This window comes from Carcharodon carcharias, chromosome 7 (assembly GCF_017639515.1).
Source record: "Carcharodon carcharias isolate sCarCar2 chromosome 7, sCarCar2.pri, whole genome shotgun sequence".
Classification (NCBI taxonomy): domain Eukaryota; kingdom Metazoa; phylum Chordata; class Chondrichthyes; order Lamniformes; family Lamnidae; genus Carcharodon; species Carcharodon carcharias.
The window spans coordinates 110,167,208-110,187,477 of NC_054473.1; the positions used below are offsets into that span (position 1 = coordinate 110,167,208).

The window sequence follows — 20,270 nt, forward strand, 5'->3', positions numbered from 1 at the left end:
ACTTAAGGCCCAGTGACCTCCAGATCTCCTTCTCACCCCGGCCTATCCACTTGGACCCCAATTGCCATCCTCGTGACCCCCCCGAGGGCTTCCCTACCCTGGGACCCTGCCACTGACCTGTCCTCCAATTCCAGGGAGTTAATTCTATGCAGCCCCTTACAGTGCCTCTTCCAGCCACTGCAGCGCTGTTTCTGGGGGGACGTGATTGGCTGGCAGCTCTCCAAGGCGGGACTTCCTCCTGGTGACGGTGGAAGTCCTGCCTTATGCCAATCAAAGCTTGTTAGAGACTGAAATGGCATTGGGCCTGCTGGACTTAGCAGGGCCGCGTTCCCCGCCAACTCTTCAGATGGCAGGGGCTGAGCCCCACCTTCCTGAAAATTCAAGCCAATATATTTTTTGTAATATGGAGACGAGATATGTTAAATGAAAGATACATCAAAGAAAATGTGGGAGGAATAAGGTTTTGTTAATATTTTCGTGAAATAGGACTTACTGGTGCAGTTAGTTAGTCAATTAACTTTTCACCTCTGATACAGCATCAGTCCAGCCTGCACTCTAAGGAAGCTAGTTTATCCTGTCATTGCTGGCAGTAAGGGGCAATCGATCTGGGAGCCTGATTTGAAGGATTTGCTGTGAATGTATCCAGTCATTAGCTGAATGGTACAGACCAGGAAGTGCTTAGATTTCACCCATTGATTTGTGCTCAGGTGGATGGCCTCAGACAGAGACTAACCATTCTGTATTACTCCTGGTTTGAAATGAAAATCGTCCAGAGTTTCTGGTGCCAATTCCAATATGCTCAGGAAAATGCAAGTGTGAGAGCATTGAGTGAAGGGAAGAGGGATGTCAGCTGTGAAGACGGTTGTCTGCCCTCTCAGTTGGAAGTAAAAAATCCCATAACATTATTAGAAGATGAGCAGGGGATTATCACTGGTGTCCTAGTCAATGTCTATCCTTCGACCAACATCACTGAAGCAGATTATCTGGTCTTCATCACATTTCTGTTTGTGGGAGCTTGCTGTGTGTAAATTGGCTGCAGTGTTTCCTACTTTACAGCAGTGACTACTTTTCAAAAGAGTATTTAATTGCCTGTGAAGCACTTTGGGATGCCCTGAGTTGTGATAGGCATTATATACATGCAAGTTTTCTGTTTTTTCCACAAGAGAAAATTGACAAGGAATAAAGTTCAAAGCTCAGAATTAGTCTTTAATGAACGGGCACCCCTGTTGTTTGAGTAGCATCACAAGAGATTCAGGATCTTGAGTTATGAACACTTCGCATCCCCTTGAAACAATCTCCCGCATTTCTCTACATCTGTTGTTACCTTCCATTTTCAGTAGCTGGCCTCCAACAATAGAAGTATTATAGCCAGTGACCAGCCTCCTAGGCCTGCCTTCTGTGCAAACTGAGACTGGCAGGAATTCAAGCAAACCCTTATTCCATCCATGACACAATATTGCGGCAAGATCAGAATCCAGTAGGGGATTCACCCATACTAGTACAGCTCCACCCAGAGCTTTGTACAAAATGGGGAAGCAGACCATTGAGAAGTCAGCCTGTTGACCAGATCCAGGTCCTCAAGGGAAGGTCAGCCCACAAAAGCAATTTTAAAGTGTATCCACCAGTTACACAAGTATTACCCTGTGCTGGTGTGGTGCCTTGATCAGGATTAGTATAATGAAGCAGATGTTCCCAAGTTCATTTGGGACAGACACCATCAAAGTACTATATACGTGTAATGGTTAAGTAAGTGCACATGTTTGATTTCATACCATATAAATGAAATGTCCTAGTGTTGATCATGGAAGAGCAAGCAGTCAATTGCCATTTTGATTGTAAATGATACAAGGCACAGGGAATCTCAGAGGGTAAAGAGAATAATTTATAATATTGGGGAGGTGGTGGCATAGTGGTGGACTAGTATTCCAGAGACCCAGGGTAATGCTCTAGGGAGCCGGTATCAAATCCCACCATAGAAGATGGTGAAATTCAATTTTAAAAAACCTGGAATTAAAGTCTGATCATGACCACAAAACCATTGTCGATTGATGTAAAGACCCATCTGGTTCACTAATGTCCTTTAGGGAAAGAAATCCTTACCCAGTCTGGCCTACAAGTGACTCCAGACCCACGGCAGTGTGGTTGACTCTTAAATGCCCCTGAACGAATCAATAAAAAAGGTGGGAGGAGGGTAGGATGTTAATAGTCATGTTGTTGCAGCCATCATGAGGTGTGGGGCAGGCTGGATGGGTCAGCTGCAGTCAGGATGAGAATAGAAAGAAAGACTTGCATTTATTTAGCACCTTTCCCAACCTTGAGATATCTCAAAGCACTTCACAGCCAAAGAAGTACTTTTAAAACATAAACACTGTTGTAATATAGGATACACAGGCCAGCACACCAGGGAGAACTGCCCTGCTTTTCTTCAACATCTCTTATGTCCAAGTGAGGGCAAACTTAGTTTAACAGCTCATCTGAAAGACAGCATCTCTGGCAATACAGTACTTCTTCTGTACTAAACTGAAATGTCAGCCTAGATTTTGTGCTCAGCTCTTTGGATCAGGACATGAACCCACAGCTTTTCTAAAGGTGTCACAGTTGGTATCAGTATCTGGGCTCCTTGACCCCTACTGATGCCCATTGGCTCCTGCTAAAGGTATGTGAAGACAGGGTGAGGCATAATTGCGAGCTTCCCTGTCCTCTCTCCCTGAGATCAGGAAGCTAGTAAATTCTCAGTGCTCGAGCTCGCACGTGGAGAATGATCATGTTGGTGAAGTGCTGGGATGCTGGTAGAACGCGCAGAAATGTTTCACAGTGTGATTCAGCACTTCAAGGAAACAAGAAACAGCAAGGAGAGGAACTCAGGTAATAAAAAGCAAAAATCATGAAACAAGCGCATTAAAAATACGGGGCTGTTTGAGACTGGTGTGGAAGTTATGATATTGAGACTAGTTTTCATTGGATTCCTGAAAGATATTCCTTGCTCTTGTTATTTGTTTTTGCCAGGGGTCCATTCATATAAGCTCAGGTTGTCTTCTTTCGGGAGTGGACTTGATGTCGTCGGCTGTACTCTGCCAATATCAGCTCTGTGATATTATCATCCAGGGACACCACATCAGGCTGAGGGACCTGAAACTGAAGATTTTCAGCATCACAGGACGGCAGGACGATCTGCAGGTTTAACATGTACTACTCAATTAATTGGACCTTGAAGAATTCAGCAATGTTTGGGGGTGAAGGATGTTAGCGTTTATAACATTCATTATCAAAGAGCATATGAATGCAGAGCAAAGCTCCCTCTACTCTTTCCAACAATCAGCCACATCCTCAATCTCAGGAGATTTCCCCCTACTGCAGCAAAGGTCACTTTTTCCAATTTTTGCACTCATGTACCCATTTAGTGCCAAATACTCTCGCACTTGAGCCCATGTGCCCATATTGTTTGAGGACAGCATTGTGATGCTGTCAGCTGGTGTGCCAGCACTCGCTTTCCGGGTCATATGTGGATAAGGTTTAGAGAGCTCCCACATCAGTAAGCCAACAGTCCAGCAAACATGTGGCACCTTCAGGGGGCAGAGGGGATAAATTCTGAGTGGAAAGAATCCTGCCTGTACATATCACATGGTTCCAGATTCCCTCCACATCAAAGCTCTATTGTATATCTCACACACGGTGGGCTGAATTTTGCTGAAAAAATAATGTGTTAATGGTGCACACTGTTAATAATGTGCACCAATGAATTTGGGAGATTGAGCAAGACATCATGAGTTGTGAATCTCCAAAACTTGCAGGTCCCCTCCATTATTTTTGAGCATTTGCTAGTTTTGCACATTAATTGCCCATTAAACTTGCCTTAGAAATTTAGGACTCATATTAACAGCATCAAGTCCCTTTTAATGAATAATTGTTAAGGCAAACCAATTCTATCTCTCCAGGCCAGAAAAGGATTTGTTTAATCTTAGGAGTCTCATTCCTACATGTAGTAAATTATTGGAGGTTTTAAAAATGTCAAATTTTACATTTTTTTGCATCTTTTTTCTTACTTTTCCTTTGATCTTTTTCTCTCTCTCTTCATCCAATCTTTTCTTCACCCCTCTCTATCTCACTTTATGTAGCTGGTTAGACTCTAATTTACCCTCCTTCTCTGTCATTCCATTGTTTCTTTTTCAGTTCTAAATCTCATCATTTAAGGAGAAGCCCTGTTTGTCCGATTGTTCACTCTCTCCCTGATGCCACATTGCCCTCGCTGTGTCATTATCAGCTCACACTTCCAGCAAATTATGGTGCAAAACAGTTTTGAGCTGAAGGGTTCTGAAACAAGTCCAACTGATGGGACTATGCATGAGATGGCTTGCTGCATCCTGCCTAAAGTGCTAACTTGCATCTTTTTATGTTTGTTCATTTAATTTGAGGAAAATGGTGATGTCATTGGACTAGTAATCCAGAGGCCCAGGCTAATGCTCTGCTGAGATGGGTTCAAATCCCACCACAGCAGCTGATGGAATTTAAATTCGATTATTAAATCTGGAATTAAAGCTATCTCAGTAATGGTAAACATGAAACTATGTTCAATTTGTTGTGAAGCCCATCTGTCCTTTAGGGAAGGAAATCTGCTGTCCTTACATGTGACTCCAGACCCACAGCATTGTGGTTGACTCTTAACTGTCCTCTGAAGTGGCCCCGCAAGCCACTCAGTTCAAGGGCAATTAGGGATGGGCAACAAATACTGGCCTTGCCAGCAACACCACAAACCATGAAAGAATAAAGAAAAAAAAATTTCCAATGCCAGCTGCAAAAACTTGCCCACAATGCAACCCCTCTCATTCTGATCAGTGGAAGGCCCTGAGGGCAATTAAAACAGCTGCTTATTGGGAGCAGGAACTTTTATCGGTTTTCAACCAGTTTGAGCCCTTTTTTGTCCTTTCTTGTTACAGCCTCCACAGCCTAGTGCATGCTCCTTCTCACGTACCTGGCCAGCCCATCTCAGTGCTCCACTTTAGGACCAATCTACTGTAAATATTACATTGTCCAGCTTTATTTGTAGGTTACCCCTCACCCCTTTTCCCCTGCTGTCCTGAAGGAGCCACTGCTCACTAGTGCACAGTTCCGTAGATGCCAGTTGCTGCATGGAACCTCGCTCAGATTTGTCTTGCCAGAACGAAAACAGTGAAAGTAAGCATGCCGTTCAGCTATAAAGGACATCACAGACAAGCCCAACCCTGTCCTTTTGCAACATGCTCAGTTATTACAATCAGGATGTCAGCGTGCTGTCACTTGATAATTACAAGGAGAGGAAATGTTGGAAAGTTTTATTTTTCCTCATCCCCATCCTGATGTATCTCAGGTGTAATCAGCTAACTAAGAACAGATCTGGGATCAAATGCTGCATTCTTCTGTATGGTTTTAGTACCACACGAGGTGCATTTATGCAGCAGGCCATTGGGAGCATCCCTCTCTCATCCAACTTATCACAAAGCAGGGACACGTAGAGCTGTGTCATTTTACATCTGCAGCCTGTTAATCAAGACACACATTTGACTACTTAAAAAGTTCACTATAGAACATTAGTCAGTCTGTCTAGCTTTAAACTGGACCATAAGAGGGTGAAATTGGTTTTTTTGGAGGTAGAACAAAGCAGACAATAGTGACTTGGCAGCCTATTTTACACATCCAACGATTCACAATTGCCTAGTCCTACCCCCTTTGATTTTAGAGCTATCTGAAGAAATTGCAAGTTTTTGAAATAGAAGTCAGATCTTTTCCTTACCTCTGTGACTTGTTTTAAACTAGAAGTCCATTTTTCTTTTGTGACGTGAAGGAGTTAATTACTGATATTTCAAATCATTTTCACAAGCAGAGAAGAAAATTTGGAGGGACCTATTTCTAGTACAGTGGCTAAAGCATTCCCCTCAAATTTACTAGCTGTCATGAACCTGAAATGTAAATAGTAAGATGCTAAGGAGAGTGATAATAGTGTGGAATGGAGCTTTCACTCCTGGATCTGAAGCTAGATTACTGTAGTTTTGGATATGGCTAAATGTGCTGCTTATATCAGTACTTCTCAAACATTTTCCCACTGCGACCCTACTTCAGGGCTTGAAGATTGTCGTGATCTGTGGGATTTGCAAATGTATCGTGGACCATAAGTAGACTGGTTTGCCCACAGGGTGTGTAGTAGGCAAAGCATTTAATCTTCAAGGATTTTTAAAAAGTGATCGCCCTTTGTGTTCTTCTCTAACAGGTGCCTTTCACCACTGATTCCTCGACCTTCCTGAACGTTCCATGGGCTGAGTTCTTTGAAAGGACAGGAATAAAGTAAGGCTGTCCCATGCATTCCCTTGCCTGCTGTGCACTGTTGAAAAGAGGGTAGGAAGTTCTGGGAGTAGAATCATCGAATCGTTCAGCACATAAAGAGGCCATTCGGCCCATCATGCGTATGCTTTAACAGAGTCTCGCTGCCATGCTGGTTCCCTATATAGCTGCTTACTTTTCCTGTTCATGTATTTCTTCAATTCTCTTTTGAAAGTTACTGTTTAATTTGAACCCACCACCCTTTTGGGCAGTTCATTCCAGAATCCTACAACTCAATGTTAAAATAAGTTCTAGGATTTGAGCCAGTGACGATGAAAGGATGGACATACCCATCCAAATCATTAGAGGGGAACTAGGAGGGTGGTGTGTTCATTGGCACCAGCTGCCTTTGTCCTTCTAGGTGGTGGAAGTTGCACCTTTATCAGAGACCTGAAACTGATACACAAAATTCCTGAGTTATCATTCTCTTCCCATTCAGGACTAAGCCTGACAACCTGACTAATGAAGCCAGCATTCCCTACCAAGAGAGAAGCTAGGTGCCACCATTGAGAAAGACTCACTTAAATTTGACTCCCACTGGCATGGGCCAGGAAAAGGATTCACTGACCACTGAACTTTTTTCTTCCCTCTGGACAAATCCGCTTTCCTCCTCATGCCCCTTCCATTCCTAAACTTTGTTGGCTCCTTGGTGGAGTGCAGTTTCACAGGTGCCCACTGGTACCTCACATAATTAACCATTGTATATGTGTGGTCCAAGGCCATAGTGGGCGTCGACGCTGGTCCTCGTTCTCACCCACATATTCACTCATTCCACCAGGAGTTACTGGATAGCGATTAACAGGAGGTCCTAGGTTATGTTTGCCCCCTTGATCGTGAGACTCTTAGGCCTTTGTCCACCCCTTACTGCCTCTTGGCTGAGATCAGTGCAGACTGGGGCTCAAAAATTCCTGATCTGTACAGCTCAACTACTCACTGATACAGTGAATCATTGGGACTGGAGGCCTATTTGATTTAGTGTAAAAGATTTTCTTTGTGTTGGCTAGAAGATGGGTATTAATTCATCAGGTATTCTCAGTATGCTTTGCCGATATATAAATATATCCTTGGACCCCTCGATTACAGAGAGGGTGCCCAATAAGAAAATGTGGGTTCAATCACTCACTCTGCTGAGTTCCCTATCTTGCCCATGCTACATTGGTGACGTGTACAGTGAAAGCCAGGCATGTTCACCGAGGCAGGAGGAGAGATCAGAGAGGGATATTTGCAGCTTCCCGCATGTACATCCCGGTGTTTAGTTCTGATGGACCCTGGTGGGGACTTGGTATTGGGTAGGGGAGCTAGCCTGGTTATTGGATAAATGACCAGACGAAACTAAAAAGATCATTTTAGTAAAATAAGGAATTTATCTTCAATGTTAAAGAGTGGAGAAAGGCATCTGTTATTTCACTGTGCTTTAAGACCAGTGCAATTCCTCGCTGAGATGCTGCAATGGGCTATATAGGGATTCTAGAACATTTAGAGCTGGGCCCTTTGGAGGTGATGTCAGGAAGCACTTCTTCACACACAGGATAGTGGCCAGGCAACATGTCCATTGTTCCACCCCAGAGCCAGCATGAGAGTGGGTGTTAGGGAGAAATGGAAGACCGTGACTCAGTGGCCTCTGCTTTTCATAGGAAAGAGGAGGTGTGGGGTCCTGGCATTCTTGAAGAGGAGCAGTGCCTGCTGAATGCTCAGCTCTTCCCAGTCTTCCATGTGACAGAACCCATCGGGATGGAGGACGTGCTGTGGTTCCTGGGACTGGAGAGAGGACGGTTCCTGAGGAAGTGGCAGTTGGCCTGGCGCCTGTCAATAAGGGAAGTCTTGAGCTGCCTGGATCAGCAGGCCGAGCTTGTCTGGCGACAGCAGCTCTTCCTCAGCCAGGCTCAACGTAAAGTACAGACTACACTGCTGGCTCGCAAAGACACCAGCCTCTGGCCTCTGATCAGGGCAGCTGTCTGTGAGGGGAATGAACAACAGATACTCAACACTCTCGATGCAGGTAAGAGCCATATTCATATGGGGCAGTGAACTGATTTGCAGCTTGTAGATTTTCTTTTGCCGATTGGTCGTGGGTTCATGGCCCATCTCAGAGACTTGAGTCCATAATTTAGGCTGGCACTCAAATGCAGCACTAAGGGAGTGCTTCACTCTCAAAGGTATTGTTTTTTAGATGATAGGCCCTGTCTGCCCTCTCAGTTAGATGTAAAATATCCCATGGTATTATCCAAAAAAGAGCAGGGGAGTTCTCCCTGCTGACTGACCATCAGTTGTCCCTCAACCACCAACAGTTATCCCTCAACCACCAACTGTGAAAACAGATTATCTGGTCATTTTCCTCAATGCTGTTTGTGTGATCTTCCTGTGTGCAAATTGGCTGATGGGTTTCCTACATCATAACACTTCAAAAGTACTTTGGGATGTTCTGAAGTCATGTGTTAAGATGCTAGATAAATGCAAGGATTTTTTTTGTTTCATTCAGAAGTTTTTCCCAGTTACATGAAAGGAATATCCTGGAGAAGCATCAATCAAAATAACAACTCGTTTTTAAAATATAAAAGTGTATGTTTTTCCCCTCTCAATGCCTTCAGAAAGTGCTGACTTCCACTGGGGGGTGCAGCAGCAGGTGCCATTCACCCAAGAGATTCTTCCACTTGTGTAAGCCCAGGCAACAAGTGAGTGACCAAAAAGGATTGATATCCAAACTCCCTCACCCATACCAACATACACACAAAGTAGCCTGGGGCTTTCCTCCCTCCCTAACTCAGTGTTCCAGATTAATTTTAGTGGCATATTGGCCTATGCCAGTGGCATAGTGGTATTGTCGCATAGTGGTATTGTGGCGTAGTGACATCAGTTTAAGGTGGCACATAAAAGGGGAGGCGATGGCATAGTGTATTGTCACTGGAGTAGTAATCCAGCATCCCAGGGAAATGCTCTGGGGACCCAGGTTAAAATCCCACCACAGCAGATAGTGAGCTTTGAATTCAATAAAAATCTGGAATTAAAAATTAAACCATTGACAATTGTTGTAAAAATTAATGCGCTTTAGGGAAGGAAATCTGCCGCCCTTAGCTGGTCTGGCCTACATGTGACTCCAGACTTACAGCCTCTGAAATGGCCTGGCAAGCCACTAAAAAGTCTTAAAAAAGGAATGAAAGTGGATGGACCTCCCCGCATCGACCTAGGCAGCAGAAACGAGAATGGCAAGCTCAGCCCTGTCAACCCTGCAAAGTTCTCCTTACTAACTGGAGAGAGCTGTCTCACAGACTAGTCAAGCAACAGCCTTACATAGTCTTACTCGTGGAAACATACCTACAGACAGCGTCAATGTCCCAGACAACATCATCATCATTCCTGGGTATGTCCTGGCGGCACAGTGGTGTACAATAAGGAGAGAGTTGCCTAGGAGTACTCAACATCAACTCCAGATGCCATGAAGTCTCATGGCATCAGGCCAAACATGGGCAAGGAAACCTCCTGCTGATTACCACAACCACCCTCCCTCAGCTGATGAATCAGTGCTCCTCCATGTTGAACAACACTTCGAGGAAGCACTGAGGATGGCAAGGGCACAGAATTGGAGTAAAAGAAAGGGGAGAAAAAAAGGGAACGAAACCTGACGGACCACCCGGCATCGACCTAGGCACCGGAAACAACAACAGCAATCTCAGCCCTGTCAACCCTGCAAAGTGCTCTTTACTAACATCTGGGGACTAGTGCCAAAATTGGGAGATCTGTCTCACAGACTCGTCAAGCAACAGCCTGACATAGTGATCCTCGTGGAATCATACCTTACAAATAATGTCCCAGACTCCACCATCACTATCCCTGGGTATGTCCTGCCCCACCAACTGAACAGACCCAGCAGAGGTTGCGGCACAGTGGTATACAGTTGGGAGGGAGTTGCCCTGGAAGCCCACAACATTGACTCCGGACCCCATGAAGTTTCACGGCATCAGGTCAAACATGGGCAAGGAAACCAGCTGATTACCATGTACTGCCCTCTCTCAACTGATGAATCAGTGCTCCTCCATGTTGAACACCACTTGGAGGAAGCACTGAGGGTGGCAAGAGCACAGAATGTACTCTGGGTAGCGAACTTCAATGTCCGTCACCAAGAGTAACTTGGTAGCACCACCACTGACCAAGCTGTACGAATCCTAAAGGATATAGCTGCTGGATTGGGTCTGCAGCAGGTGGTGAGGGAACCAACCGAGAGAAAAACATGTTTGACCTCATCCTCACCAACCTGCCTGCCTCAGACGAATCTGTCCATGATAGTATCGGCAGGATTGACCACCACACAGTCCTTGTGGAGGTGAAGTCCCGTCTTCACATTAAGGATACCCTCCATTGTGTTATGTGGCACTACTACTGTGCTAAATGGGATAGATTTCAAACAGATCTAACAACTCAAGACTGGGCCACAATGAGGCACTGTGGGCCATCAACAGCTGCAGAATTTTACTCAATCACAATCTGTTACGCCATGCCCAGCATATCCCCCGCTGTACCATTAATCAAGCCGGGGATCAACCCCGGTTCAATGAAGAGTGCTGGAGGGCATGCCAAGAGCAACATCAGGCATACCTAAAAATGAGGTGTTAACCTGGTGAAACCACAACACAGGACTACTTCCATATCAAACGGCATAAACAGCAAGCGATAGACAGAGCTAACCAATTCCACAACCAACAGATCAGATCTAAGCTCTGCAGTCCTGCCACATCCAGTTGTGAATGGTGGTGGACAATTAAACAACTCACTGGAGGAGGGGGCTCCACACATATCCCCATCCCCAATGATGTTGGAGCCCAGCACATCAATGCAAAAGATAAGGCTGAAGCATTTGCAACAATCTTCAGCCAGAAGTGCTGAGTGTTTGATCCATCTCAGTCTCATCAGGTGATCCCCAGCATCACAGATGCCAGTCTTCAGCCAATTTGATTCACTCCACGTGATGTCAAGAAATGGCTGAAGGCGCTGGATACTGCAAAGGCTATAGGCCCTGACAATATTCCAGTAATAGTACTGAAGACTTATGCTCCAGAACTTGCCACACCCTTAGCTGTCAAGTGGCATTTGCTTAGCAGTAACCTGCTCACTGACAGTCAGTTTGGGTTCTGCCAGGACCACTCAGCTCCAGTACAGCTACAGCACTGGCATCTACCCAGCAATGTGAAAAATTGCCCAGGTACACCAGGTCATGTGCACAAAAAGCAGGACAAATCGAACCCAGCCAATTACTGCCACATCTGTCTACTCTCCATCATCAGTAAAGTGATGGAAGGGGTCATCAACAGTGCTATCATGTGGCACTTGCTTAGCAATAACCTGCTCACTGATGCTCAGTTTGGGTTCTGCCAGGGCCACTTAGCTCCTGACCTTATTACAGCCTTGGTTCAAATATGGGCAAAAGAGCTGAACTCCCGAGGTGAGGTGAGAGTGACTGCCCTTGACAGCAAGGCAGCAATTGACCAGGTGTGGCATCAAGGAACCCTAGCAAAACTGGAGTCAATGGGAATCAGGGGGAAAACTCTCTGTTGGTTTGAGTCATATCTAGCACAAAGGAAGATGGTTGTGGTTGTTGGGGTCAATCATCTCAGCTCCAGGTATCACTGCAGGAGTTCCTCAGGGTAGTGTCCTTGGTCCAGCAATCTTCGGTTGCTTCATCAGTGACCTTCCTTCGATCATAAGGTCAGAAGTGAGGATGTTCGCTGATGATTGCAAAATGTTCAGCACTATTCGCGACACCTCAGATACTGAAGCAGTCCGTGTCTATATGCAGCAAGACCTAGCCAATATCCAGGCTTGGGCTGACAAGTGGCAAGTAACATTCACGCCACACTATGCCAGGCATGACCGTTCCAACAAGAGAGAATCTAACCATCACCCCTTGACATTCAATGGCATTACCATCACAGAATCTCTCACTATTCTGGGGGTTACCATTGACCAGAAACTGTACTGGACTAGCCATATAAATACTGTGGCTCCAAGAGCAGATCAGAAACTAGAAATCCTGTGGTGAGTAACTCACCTCCTGACTCCTCAACTACTGTCCACCAAGGCACAAGTCAGGAGTGTGATGGAATACTATCCACTTGCCTGGATGAGTGCAACTCTGACAACACCCAAGAAGCTTGACACCATCCAGGATAAAGCAGCCTGCTTGATTGGCACCCCATCCACAAACATTCACTCCCTCCACCACCGACGCACAGTAGCAGCAGCAAGCTTGTTAGACAGCACCTCCCAAACCCACAACCACCACCATCTAGAAGGACAAGGGCAGCAGATAGATGGGAACACCACCACCTGGAAGTTCCACTCCAAGCCAATCACCATCCTGACTTGGAAATATATATTCCTTCACTGTCGCTGGATCAAAATCCTGGAACTCCCTCCCTAATAGCACATGGGCTGCAGCAGTTCAAGAAGGCAGCTCACCACCATCCTCTCAAGGGCAATTAGAGGTGGGCAATAAATGCTGGCCCAGCCAGCGGCACATACATCCCATGAATGAATTTTTAAAAAATGAAGGAACAGCACCTCTGGCAACTCAGTACTACACTCTTGTACCTGCCTAGAATGCTCATTCAAGTCTGCTTCAACACACAACCTTCTATACAGGGTGAGAGGGATTCAAACTTAGCCAAGCAGATGTTAGTAAATCAATCACCAATTGAACTGCACCCAGGTGACTTGGTTAGCAAGTGTGTGAGGAAGCAAATTATTTTTGTCAACCTTTTGGGTATTTTCCAGACTTAGTGGGTGTTGAGTACAACTACAGTAGGTCAAGCAACAGCTGGGTTGAGGATTAGCCACCTGTTATAAGTGCTGCCGGGATGGTGTGTAAGGGTGAGGTGTATCACAGGTGGGTGTGTTTTTTTTTGTTCTTTCATGAGTTGTAAGCGTCGCAAGCAAGGTGGACATTTGTTGCCCATCCTAATTGCCCTCGAACTGAGTGGCTTGCTGGCCCATTTCCAAGAGCAGTCAAGAGTCAACCGCATGGCTGTGGATCTGGAGTCACATTTAGGCCAGACCAGGTTTGACTGGGGAATTTCCTTCCTGAAATGGCATCAGTGAACTAGATGGGTTTTTACAACAATCAGTGATAGTTTCAGGGTCACCATTACTGTGGCTAATTGTCAATTCCAGATTTATTAATTGAATTTAAATTCCACCAACTGTCGTGGTGGGATTTGAACCCATTACCCAGAGCATTAGCCTGGCCCTCTGGGTTCCTAGTCCAATGACATTACACCACCATCCCCCCATCCCAGGCAGATATGTTTAATGAATGGATGTTTCACAGGCAGCATGTATCAAGAGCAGAAGTGGGTGAGGGGCCGGGTGTGTGAGGGGAGAGGGGATGCTGAATGCGTAACCGGTGAGCATCCATGTTGGGTGGCTGTGCAATGGGTGGCTCTTTGATGGGAGGGTGTAAAATTGGTGAGTGTCTACTTGACAGATCATTCGCTTTTCGCATCACCGTCCAGTTGATTTTCAGCCCCGGTGAAGAATCGCTGGAGGTTTTTGTTGAGTTGAAGCTAACCTGTTCTCTTGATTTATAGTAGCTACCGCCACTGTGGACCTGGGGATTGCAGCCCGCACCCTCGCCTGTGTTGCTGATGTCTTGGGTTGCATGGCTGGAGGGCAGGGAGGGCTCCGCAGTGGACCTGCTGCCAATCCAGCATGGATTGATGCCTTCCAGCTGCTGGAAAAGGGGAACGTGGTGCTCGGAGTGAAGAGGCTGACGGAGGAGCGGGGTAAATGGCTGAACAGGTGAGGACGAAGCTTCTTCCTGGATTAATAAATTACTGGATAATTGATAACCATAGTTTTTTGAGCAACAGCTGATTCTACTGCTGTCTCTTTCATTTAGAAAACCCCTGTACCACAGTACATGAGAGCTTTCTGCTACTGTGCACTGTACCTGACCAGCCCCAGAAGTGTAGGGCTGTGAGCTCCATTGTAATGCCAACACAGTTGAATAATCTGCTAATATTAATGTTTACTTTGAATTTACAGCACAGAAATAGGCCATTTGGCCCAACTGTTCAATATTTATGCTCCACAGGAGCCTCCGCCCAACCTAAGCTTCTACCCACTCTATCATCATATCCTTCTAAGTTTAAACTCACACATGAATGTTGTTGGTGCATGTGGGACAGGACCTCAGCACAAGGCTTATCACGTGGAGAATTCCTCCATTGCAAAAACTGTACACTCTTGAGCAAACGTGCCCAAGGTCCATTGAAACTCCCCTATACACAGGGAATGTCGATTGAATGAGAATGGAGTTTAGCTTGGAGTCTGAGGAGGAAGAGCCACTGTCTACCAAGTTTTGGACAGATAAATGATTGCAATGTGAACCTATGCTAAGAATCCATTTTCATGTGCTCCTTTAGTGCAAATTGATACATGGACAATCACAGGTACCAGAGGGTACAGCCAAGCTTTGGTACCTTTTGGCCTCAGGAATGAAAAATTAGCCAGGATGCCTGCTCTTGATTACTGATGGCTGTGCGGTGTGTTTTGATGTGTGTACATCTGTCAGCCTGTGTGTCTGTCTGTCTGTGTGAGTCTGAATGCCTGTGCACAAGTGTCTGTCTGCCTGTTTGTTTGTATGTGTGTTTGTGTGTCAGTGTCTCTGTGTGTGTTTGTCTATGTTGTCTGTGTGCATATAAACGTGTCTGCATGTGCGCTTGTGTTTTGTCTATCTATGTGTCTATCCATGTGTCTGTGCTTTTGTCTGCTGATCTGTGTGTGCGCACGCAAAAGCTGGGTGATAACATACTCTGGCTTGACTGTGATTCCTCCTGTTTTTGAATGTCTTGGTTGCACTTGCTATCTGGCTCGCACATAAAAAATGGCTTTTTGAGTGATATACCGGCGGACTGTCACTGCCCATGAACCTATCCCAGGGAAAGGGGACAGTTGAGTGGAGGAGTGAGGCTATTCTAATTAGCAATTGTGCTGCTTTCAGCCCAAGTGAAGATTGGCAGAGAGTTAAATCAATGGCCTGAATTTTACCCTTGGCGGGCGCTCATGATCGGCCCGGGAGCAGGGAAACGGACCCCCGACTGCGATCAGCCTCCAACCGTGATTTCACGCTAGCTGGCCAATTAATGGCCAGCCAGCGTGAAATGCACGCTGAAAAGCTCAGCGCTGCCAGGGTGAGGGCGGGAAGAGGGGGGACGATGACGTCATTGCGGATGCAGCTGAGCATTGTGAGTGAGCTCGCTGAAGGCAGACAGCTGCCTCAGGGAGCTGCAGACCTGCAAATGGTTAAATAAAGGTTCAAAAAGCTGGAAAAAATGTCCATGCCTCACAATCAAGCACCTGAAAGCATACCTCATAAAAATGCTGTCCACAGATATTTTTATTTTATTTCATAACGGAAGTTTCATCCCGTCTTTGGATGACGTTTAATGAAAAATGTAAAGGCTACCTGGCTGATTCACCTGTCCGCCAACTGTCAGGTTGGATGGGCCACAGAAAATCGGAGACAATTGCACCGTTAATGGGCTTAATTGCCCTCTTAATTGTCGATGGGCGCACTTCTGACTTTTGCGCACGCCCGCTGAGCAAAATATCACGCAAGTGCACGATGACGTTGGGACACTCGCCCAACATCATCTCGCGTGATTTTATGCCCGATCGGGTCGGGCGCATGCCCGCCCCAGGACGTAAAATTCTGCCTAATGTGTGGGAGAATATTTAATTACTACTTAGGACTCCTTGTCCTAACATCCAACCGACTGGCAGCTACTCCAAGGAAGACAGTGATGTCATTTAAAAAAAACTTCCAGCTTTATTAGTTTACAGCAACAAAATAGAAATCAATATTTTATATAGAATTCTGGAGATGCTATACATGGCTGCAGAGGGATAGAAGCCTGAGGGCCTGACAAAATCCTGTTTGAAAACCCATCTTGAAGGTTGCCAGGTGTTCATTTCAGGCTTACCAAGCCTTTGATGCAGTTTTCTGTCTTGTGTATTGCAGACCAGACCTTCTGGTGAGGGCTGCCCGTCACTATGAGGGGGCGGAGCAGATCCTGATCCGACGGGCCGTGATGTCAGCACGAGAGTTCATCTCCATGGGACAGGTGGAGCTTCCGCCCATGAATCAGTGGGTGGTGGCTGAGTGTCCTGCCCGTATCGATATCTCAGGTAATTGTGCTGCTCTTGCTGTTAGAGCTTACTGACTACACTTCGTTTGAGTATCTTAAGGTCAGGTTACGATTTAATCTACAGCTTGAGAGGATACGCTAGTCTTGTTAACCATGGCTTGGTTGATAGCAGCTCCGAAAGCTGTGGATTCAAGTCTCTGTCCAGAAACTTGAGCATAGAATTTAGGTTGACTCTCCAATGAAGATCCAAGAGAACACATTTATTGTAGTGCAACCCAAGGTGCTTCACGGGAGTGTTATCAATCAACTTTTGAACACCGAGCCATTTTAACACATAATAGGACAGGTGACCAAAATCTTGATTAAAGAAGTATGTTTTAAGAGCAATTTAAAAGAGGAGAGAGACACAGAGAATTTTAGGGAGGGAGTTCCAGGGCTTAGGGCCTAAGCAACTGAAGCCGCCAATTGTTGAGCTGTGGAAATCGGGAATGTTCAGGAGGCCAGAATTGGAGGGATGCAGAGATCTTGGAGTGTTATAGTGCTGGTAGAGGTTACAGTGACAGGGAGAGGTGAGACCTTGGAGGAATTTGAAAACAAGGATGAGAATGATGAGCACACACATTTTGTGCTGTACCTTCTGCCAGGTGTGTGGAATCCCATAGCATGTTTGACCTGAAGTTCCAAATGGCACTTGGTTAAAAAAAAAAGTCCGAAAGGAAGCGGACTCAGTGCTGTGGAAGAGCGGTGGGATTTTGGGTTACAGCGTCACAGGATATAAGGCAGCACCTTAGATTGATTGTGTTGTAAAAAACCTCATGGAATTCTAGGTCTTACCTCCTTAGGTATTAAATATGAAAGAGCTATTGATGAACTCCTATTAAAATATTAAACAGACCTCAGTTACAATACCATGTGTAGTAGTGAATTCTACTCAACAGGAAGAGATTTAAGAGACTACAAACAGATTCAACAGGATTCTGTCAGGTATGAAGAAATACAAATGAAAAAAACTTTTTTTGTTAGATTACAGAACATTATAATAAAGATAAAAACAAAAAAACTGCGGATGCTGGAAATCCAAAACAAAAACAAAAACAGAATTACCTGGAAAAACTCAGCAGGTCTGGCAGCATCGGCGGAGAAGAAAAGAGTTTTCCTTTTCCCACCTATTTCCATTATAAAAAGAGAAAAAGAAAAAAAAAAATATTTATTTATTTATTTTTTACATCTTTTATGCTCTCCCCACCCCCACTAGAGCTATACCTTGAGTGCCCTGCCATCCATTCTTAAGTAGCACATTCGTTTAGATAATATCACCAACTTTAACTTTAACACCTGTGTGTTCTTTTGTTTTATTGTTGTTGACATCTTTTGATGATCTGCTTCTATCACTGTTTGTTTGTCCCTACAACCACACCAACCCCCTCCACTTCTCTCCCTCTCTCCGCCCCCCCACACACACACCTTAAACCAGCTTATATTTCAACTCTTTCTTGGACTCGAACTCAAGTTCTGTCGAAGGGTCATGAGGACTCGAAACGTCAACTCTTTTCTTCTCCGCCGATGCTGCCAGACCTGCTGAGTTTTTCCAGGTAATTCTGTTTTTGTTTTTGTTTTGGATTATAATAAAGATGTTTAACATTATGAGTAGATATGATGGAATAGAGAGAAGCAAACTGTTACCAGTGGATAATGGATCAGGAATGTGAGACCATCGATATAAGATTGAATGTTAAGAGATTCAAAACAGAGGACAAGAGAAACCTCTTCATGCACAGAGAGTTGTGAGGCTGTGGAATTCACTCGAGACAATTAGTGACTGAGGCAGAAACTCTGAACATTCTGTAATAGATCGGACAGGACGATGAAGCAAAAAGTTTGAAGGATATGGATCAGGGTGAGTAAATTTGATTAGGATTGTATGCTCATGTGGAGAGTAAAATCTAACATAGGTTGGGCTGAACTGTAACTTGTATGTTGTAACCTCTGTCAGCATTTGACACAGTTCCCCCAGCAGAAATTAAGATGCTACTTTTCAGAAGATGCAGCTTTCCTGCTCAGCTGATCAATGAAGGTTTTCCAACACCTTAATACAAACAGGTTGGACTATTGTCCCATATAAGGGGGAAGAACAGAAGAAATGTTACTTTGAAGAATTAAATTTACTCTTGCTGTGGGGAACCGTATCCATAAGGAGCACAGGTTAGATCTGAGGCTCCGGCATTGTAATTCTATCTGTGAAACTGTAAGAGTGAGACCCAGCTTGGAAGTGTGGTTTTCAGTCTTAAATCTGTCTGTGTTGTCTCATCCTGAGAGTTTGCTGCAGGAATCATTTCTAAAGTTTATTAGAAATTTTATCCCTTGATCCCTCTCAACTCGGTGCACAAGCTTTAAGATATGTATCTCCCTCCCACAGGTGGCTGGAGTGACACGCCTCCAATAACATATGAGCACGGGGGAGCGGTGCTGGATATCGCCGTTCTAGTGGACAAGCGCAAACCAATTGGCGCGAAGGTGCGTCGCATCGCAGAGCCTAAACTGCACTTAGTCCTGAACAGTGGAGGCAGAGAGCAGAGAATGGCCATGGAAATAGTGTGTCAGAGTCTGGAGGATCTGCAGGACTACTGTCAGCCACGTGCACCAGGTATCTTCAAGGCGAGGGTGGTAGATAGACTGCCTATTGCATAGAGAGCTGAAAAGTCACAGGGTCTATCCCCACTCCATATTGAGTTGGCTTAATCACAGCCAAGGTGGAAGAAAGCACATTACAAACCGGCCTCAGATTAAGGTGAGAAAATGTCCATAGGAATTGCTTGATGAAATAAAGATCACGGTCTATCGAGTTCACCACCTAGCATCCTCAGTTAGTCTACAACAAACACAGACATGAAGTAAGCTAAACCACAGTGGTAGAGAGCTTTGGGAAACATAGGCCCAAATTGACCTCTTCATTCCAAATATGCTACACCTACCACACCTCATGTCTCAAATTATTCGTACGCTGTAATCTGAGATGGTATTTTGTGAAAGTAATCAATCTAATTTACATTTGAATGAATCAAAATTACTTTCACTGTCTCCCGAGAGAGCCTGTTCCAAGACGTAGGATTGGATTTATACATAAAAAGGTAAAATTTTCAGCTCCATGGGGAAAAGAACAGGGGAGTGGAACTAATTTTCAAAGAGCCAGGCTGAATGACCTCTTTCTGTGCTGTAAGATTGTAAGATGATTCCAGGGGATAGCAATTTCCTTTAGGAAGAAAGTGCCAGTGTAGGAACTGGATGTGAGGTGCAAAATGACTCAATGGCCTATTTCTTCACTTTAAACTGGGCTGGAAAATAAGAGTATCAAAGCCAGTGGGTTGAAATGCACCAGCATGACACATTTACGTAGATTTTTTTTGATGTAAAATGACTGTTATCTGAAAAAGAACAACATGCAAGATTAAGGGGAGAAGGCGAGATAATGGCACTAAATAAATTGTTTATTGGGAGAGCTGGTGCAGACACAATGAGCTGTAAAAACCTTGAGATGCCATGAAACAAACCTATCAGAGACTATTATTATAGAACATTGTTGTATTTGTTCTGTTCTTTAATACATGTACTATCTGTTGACAGGAGCCTTGTTGAAAGCAGCCTTTATCTGCACAGAAATTATCCACTACCCTTCCCATGTATCGTTACGGGATCAGTTAATGACAGGCTTTGGTGGTGGCTTTGAGCTTCACACTTGGTCCAGTCTCCCACATGGATCTGGCCTGGGTGAGTAACAATAAG

At 45.0% G+C, this 20,270-nt stretch overlaps 1 protein-coding gene across 4 annotated transcripts in view; it reads left to right on the plus strand.

Annotated features, from left to right (window-relative positions):
• The window catches only part of LOC121279952 (L-fucose kinase), a 392,301-nt gene that overhangs the window by 352,615 nt on the left and 19,416 nt on the right, over window positions 1-20,270 (plus strand). For 3 of the 4 annotated variants that reach the window (XM_041191553.1, XM_041191550.1, XM_041191554.1), the window contains 7 exons: window positions 3,007-3,177; window positions 6,242-6,315; window positions 7,986-8,350; window positions 13,929-14,139; window positions 16,364-16,530; window positions 18,907-19,134; window positions 20,112-20,255. In XM_041191553.1, coding sequence (XP_041047487.1) covers window positions 3,007-3,177; window positions 6,242-6,315; window positions 7,986-8,350; window positions 13,929-14,139; window positions 16,364-16,530; window positions 18,907-19,134; window positions 20,112-20,255 — 1,360 coding nt within the window. The remainder of the gene's footprint in view (window positions 1-3,006; window positions 3,178-6,241; window positions 6,316-7,985; window positions 8,351-13,928; window positions 14,140-16,363; window positions 16,531-18,906; window positions 19,135-20,111; window positions 20,256-20,270) is intronic. The other variant, XM_041191552.1, reaches the window with a different exon arrangement.